The following is a 5,587-nucleotide window of genomic DNA, read 5'->3' as shown; positions in this document are numbered from 1 at the left end:
GTTTTAATATACCATAAAATCATAAAAAAGGAATTAAGTAGTTTCGCCATGTATTAAAAGTCCAATATATAATAATCTGCAATCGTGATAAATGTTGGGTGTTTTAATTTAAATGCCCAAAAAATTTTATTTTGCTCAATCTTGCCATAATGGAAAATGTTATAAAAAACGCTTATTTTGAGGTTTGGTTTTTGTTTGTCGAGAGAGGACTTTGCTTCTCAATTGCCTACTCAGTCCGAAGTAGCACCTGTTGGCAAGAGTTATCCTGTGTTCGATTTCTAGGCTGACATTGTTTGTGGTGTTTACGCTGGTTCCAAGATAGACCAAATTATCAACTTCAAAGTTATGACTGTCAACAGTAACGTGAGAGCATAGTCGCAAGTGCGACGACTGTTTCTTTGATGACAGGAGATATTTCGTCTTGCCCTCGTTCACTGCCATACTCATTTGGTTTGCTTCCTTGTCCAGTCTGGAAAAAGCAGAACTAACGGCGCGGGTGTTGATATCAATATCATCGGCAGCAGCCAGCAGCTTTACACTCTTATAGAAGATTGTACCTTCTCTATTTAGTTCTGCAGCTCTAATTATTTTCTCCAGAAGCAGGTTGAAGAAGTCGCACGATAGGGAGACGCCTTGTCTGAAACCTCGTTTGGTATCGAACGGCTCGGAGAGGTCCTTCCCGATTCTGACGGGGCTTTTGGTGCTGCTCAAAGTTTTGCAGTGATACCAAATTCAGCATCGCGGCATAAAGGCACCTCCTTTTCGTGCTGTCGAAAGCAGCCCTGAAATCGACGAAGAGGTGGTGAGTGTGGATTATCCTTTCACGGGTCTTTTCCAAGATTTGGCGCATGGTGAAAATCTGGTCGGTTGTTGATTTTCCAGGTCTGAAGCCACACTGATAAGGTCCAATCAGTTTGTTGTCGGTGGGCTTTAACCTTTCACACAATACGCTAGGTAGAACCTTATATGCAATGTTGAGGAGGCTTATCCCACGGTAGTTGGTGCAGATTGTGGGGTCTCCTTTTTTGAGGATTGGGCATAGCACACTTAAATTCGGCCGGCAATCCATCGGCCCCCCCCCGCTTTGTTGTTCTTCAGGCGGATAATTGCTATTCGAACTTCTTCCTGGTCGGGCAATTGACCGTCTGCTCCATCGTCATCGATTTGGGAATCGGGTTCGCCTTCTCCTGGGGTTGTGCGTTCGCTGCCATTCGGCAGGCTAGAGAAGTGTTCCCTCCATAATTTAAGTATGCTCTGGTGCATCGGTGACTAGATCACCTTTGGGGGTTCTACAAGAGTATGCTCCGGTCTTGAAACTTTATGTAAGCCGCCGCATTTTTTCGTAGAATTTTCGAGTATTACCCCTGTCGGCCAGCTTATCAAGCTCTTCGTACTTCGTACAGAAAACTTTCCTCCCTTGCGTGAACTTCTACACATGACTCCATCCTCCCATATACACATATTTAATTATTTGAAAAGAAATTTGCAATTTTTGTTTTATGCTTTTTTACTTCTCACTGATTTAGAAGTTCAGATTGGAATACTGACTTACTATTTTTCAGTTACCCGAAGATTTGGGAGTTATTTCTTGCACCGTTCATTTGTATATGTTGATTCTTCTTTCCCTTCGGAGTTATTACTGTCATCAGTAAGTACTCCATCAAAAGCGATATACACTCTGTCTCGGTGCACTCGTTATTATCAAAATCAATGAATAGTAATAATTCACGCTTAATATATCTTCAGCAGGTGATGGGACGTGGTGTAGTTTGAACTCTTTACAATTTATACAGATAAATAGACATGATTTTGCTAAACATATCTCCTTAGCTTTTTCCTATCAGTTAACTTATATGACTTAGTTTATGGCTAATGTCAACCAATTTCCAATATACAATATGTTATTTTGATTGATTATATGCTGAACATATCGCTTACAAATTTGGTTTCCATACCTCGCTCTAACCCCGATATACCAACTACGTCGGTTATACGTATTATAAACACCCATCTCTTAAAAGGGAAATGATTTTTCCAGCATGCTATTATGGCAATTTAAAAAATTATCCTTAAATAAAATTATTTATAATGATCGATATTAAATACTTTTATTAATAAATTAATAGTTGCATACCTATACAACTTTGTCCTACATTTGATACTACTGGAAAATCAGAAATTTGGTTGCATTAAGCGATTGTTATTATCGGATAGTACACACTTTAATAATCATTCTCTCAAATTTTGAAATCGAGACTCAAATTATTACGGTTGCTACGGCTTTTTTGTAAAAAGTGAACAGAGTGCGGAACATAGCGATTCCAATCTTTAAACGCGTTTTTCTCAGAATGGTGTTTTTCAAAACGGCTTCCACTCTTAAAGGAAGGGTTTTGAAGAAATCTAGTTCCAATTTAGAGAGAACATTTTTAACGTCATTCGCTATCACCCTTTGTTAGCTTTTTTGTTTTGTTTTGAAATCTTCCTATTTTTTTCCACGAAATACTGTCGAAAAAAGGCCAAATTCGATATTTTTTGTTGAAACCGCCGCCATTATATCAAATTTTAAAGAAACAAGTGAGGAAGGGCTAAGTTCGGGTGTCACCGAACATTTTATACTCTCGCATGATAAAGTGATAATCGAGATTTCAGGCGTGGTTGTGAACCGATTTCACCCATATTTGGTACATGTCATCACGGTGTTAAGAAAATATTATATACCGAATTTCATTGAAATCGGTTGAGTACTTCCTGGGATATGGTTTTCGATCCATAAGTGGGCGACGCCACGCCCATTTTCAGTTTTTAGAAAAAGCCTGGATGCAGCTTCCTTCTGACATTTCTTCCGTAAAATTTTGTGTTTCTGACGTTTTATCTTAGTCGGTTAACGCACTTTTAGTGATTTTCAACATAACCTTTGTATGGGAGGTGGGCGTGGGCGACTTCTTCCATTTTTGAACTGTATATGGAAATGCCTAAAAGAAACAACTCTATACAGTTTGGTTGACATAGCTATAGTAGTTTTCGAGATATGTACAAAAAAGTTAGTAGGGGCCGGGGCCATGCCCACTTTTCCAAAAAAATTACGTCCAAATATGCCCCTCCCTAGTGCGATCCTTTGTGCCAAATTTCATTTTAATATCTTTATTTACGGCTTAGTTATGACATTTTATAGGTTTTCGCTTCCCGCCATTTTGTGGGCGTGGCAGTGGGCTGATTTTGCCCATCTTCGAACTTAACCTTCTTATGGAGCCAAGAAATACGTGTACCAAGTTTCATCATGATATCTCAATTTTTACTCAAGTTACAGCTTGCACGGACGGACAGATAGACATCCGGATTTCAACTCTACTCGCGCGATAACGGCTTTCCTGCAGATTAATGACCATTTTGAAATTTTTATTTTAGATCAAAATAGCGGCTCAATCATGGACATCATACAGGACCATTTTTTTACGTGTAACTTCAACAATTTATTTAACTATAATACAACCAATAAACATAAAAAATAATTTTGTATTCGTCATGAATGTATTCATTTATAAAAAAACTTTATCGATTTTTATTTTCAACACTTAAAAAAAATCGCGAAAATCAGCGATTTTTCGGAGCGTCACGCTGAGACGATCCCTTAAGTTTTATTCAAATATAATCTTCCTAAGGCTTTATTTTGTTATTCAGCCTTGCATCTTTGTTTTTATTTAATTTGGTTTGTAAAAATGTACATTACCCCCTTTAGACACATTTACTTGTAGTACAACCACATATCGATAAAAATATATTTTCGTTTTCTTCTGTTATAGTGCATAACCATACGCCAAACAGGAAGCAATACTGGAGTATTAGGAAATTAAATAATCTCTAACTGGCTTTGAAACGCGTTTATAGCACTTACTCACCCTTTTAACTTTTCCAACAAATATGCTTCATTCAGTAATCTTCTGTAAGGGATTCTTCTATTTTACGGCATTTTCAGTGCTAACACACTTTTTAATAGAGCCGGTGATTGGAGTAGTCAATGAAAAAGAAGAACAATTCACCAATGGCGGGGTGTACAGAAATAACTTTGGTGCGTATATTCAGAATGTTCCAATTATAATAAATAATAAAGTTTAATGGTTATTCATAAGTTAAATGATTAATTTTTATCACTTTAAACCCTTGCTACCATATAATACAAATACAAGAAAATAATTTAAACATTTTTTATTTGAAAGTTTTTCGATTTTTGTGTAACCAAGTTCGGAAGGTTAATTTTGTTTCAATATATATTTTTGTGCTAGTTTTACTGTATGACTTTATTTTACATATATACATACATTATTTTAAAATTTATTATACTAAATTTTGTTATATTTATTTAAATCTAACATCATTTCTCCCTCAACAGAACCACTAACATTACACAAACGACCCTCTTTCTTTGTTGGCAGCCGATATGGCCGATCCAGTGGCGGTGCTGCACTCAGCTCTTCGAAGACACGTCGTCTAAGTGTGGTACCTCGTAACGATCGCTTCTTTTTGGGTTCACGGTATGGAAAGCGCTCTGAAGAAAACTCCGCTGCAGAATTCTATTCGCCATATGAACAAGAAAATCAACTTGCCAACAATAATGCTCTCAACTCAATTAATGGTTTAGCATTCCAACATACTAGTGTTAGCAAATACCCATACGGTGAAAATAATATGCTGGAAAAGCAACAACAAGAACAAATACAAACTCCTTCAATGATGTCTTGTGTATATACTGGGTTGAGGAACTTTTTTCGCTGTCGCAATATGTAAGTGAATCAATCAATCCTTAAGCACAGAACTCTTGTATTAAATTTCCTTATTTTGTAAACTTACTTACATTTAAACATCTGTAAAAGATAAATACGACTGTTTTACTTTTTATTGTAGCGATGAGATCAATAACATTATCAACCAGTTGACGATTGCTCATAGCGTCGAGGAGAGAAAGTAAATGATATACTTATGAGCATTATTAAAAGTATTAAGAAGTTGCGGGTTTACAGCAATATTATGTTTACTTCACTCATAATAATATCACTCGATATATTTTACGGCTATACCAACTCTAAAAAATTATTATGCAATGCTCTCGCGTTAACTCTAATATCCACAAAGTCGCGTTTTCTTCATTGACTACTTCATAATTCTTTCCTTTAACTTGAACGAAAGTTAAATACAATTTAGAGATTTTTTACAGAAATCCGACTTGTACGTCAGCACCCAGTGGCCAATAACAAATAAATAAGTTCTCCAATGACTAAGGACAAGTTGCCAACACTTAATTACCTAAGCATTGAAACTATTGATGAATCGAACGAGCTCGTTATTTTGAACAACGCTACTTTTAATTTATATGATTTCAAGCGAGTGCGCTGTAATTAAAAAATATGAGTATAAACCGATGTGAACATTTAAAAAGACTTCACTTATGAAATTTGAATATACCTGTATATCTGTGTTGGAAAGCAAAATTACCTAACGTTGATTTCAAAATACATATTCTAAAGAAACATTCCGATTATTTCAATTTAGAACTCAACAACATTACCTATAAACATTATACATATGTAATTTA

General features: G+C 36.0%; 1 protein-coding gene across 1 annotated transcript in view; it reads left to right on the top strand.

Annotated features, from left to right (window-relative positions):
* Positions 1-4,986, top strand: part of LOC108972061 — a 27,157-nt gene extending 22,171 nt beyond the window's left edge. Inside the window, exons 2-4 of the mRNA XM_018938524.1 lie at positions 3,801-4,066; positions 4,388-4,778; positions 4,900-4,986. Coding sequence (XP_018794069.1) covers positions 3,919-4,066; positions 4,388-4,778; positions 4,900-4,963 — 603 coding nt within the window. The 5' untranslated portion in view covers positions 3,801-3,918 and the 3' untranslated portion in view covers positions 4,964-4,986. The remainder of the gene's footprint in view (positions 1-3,800; positions 4,067-4,387; positions 4,779-4,899) is intronic.
* The last annotated feature ends 601 nt before the right edge of the window (positions 4,987-5,587 follow it).

Source organism: Bactrocera latifrons, unplaced genomic scaffold (genome assembly GCF_001853355.1).
Source record: "Bactrocera latifrons isolate USDA-ARS-PBARC rearing strain unplaced genomic scaffold, ASM185335v1 scaffold_373, whole genome shotgun sequence".
Lineage (NCBI taxonomy): Eukaryota > Metazoa > Arthropoda > Insecta > Diptera > Tephritidae > Bactrocera > Bactrocera latifrons.
This window is presented reverse-complemented; position numbering and strand designations above follow the sequence as displayed.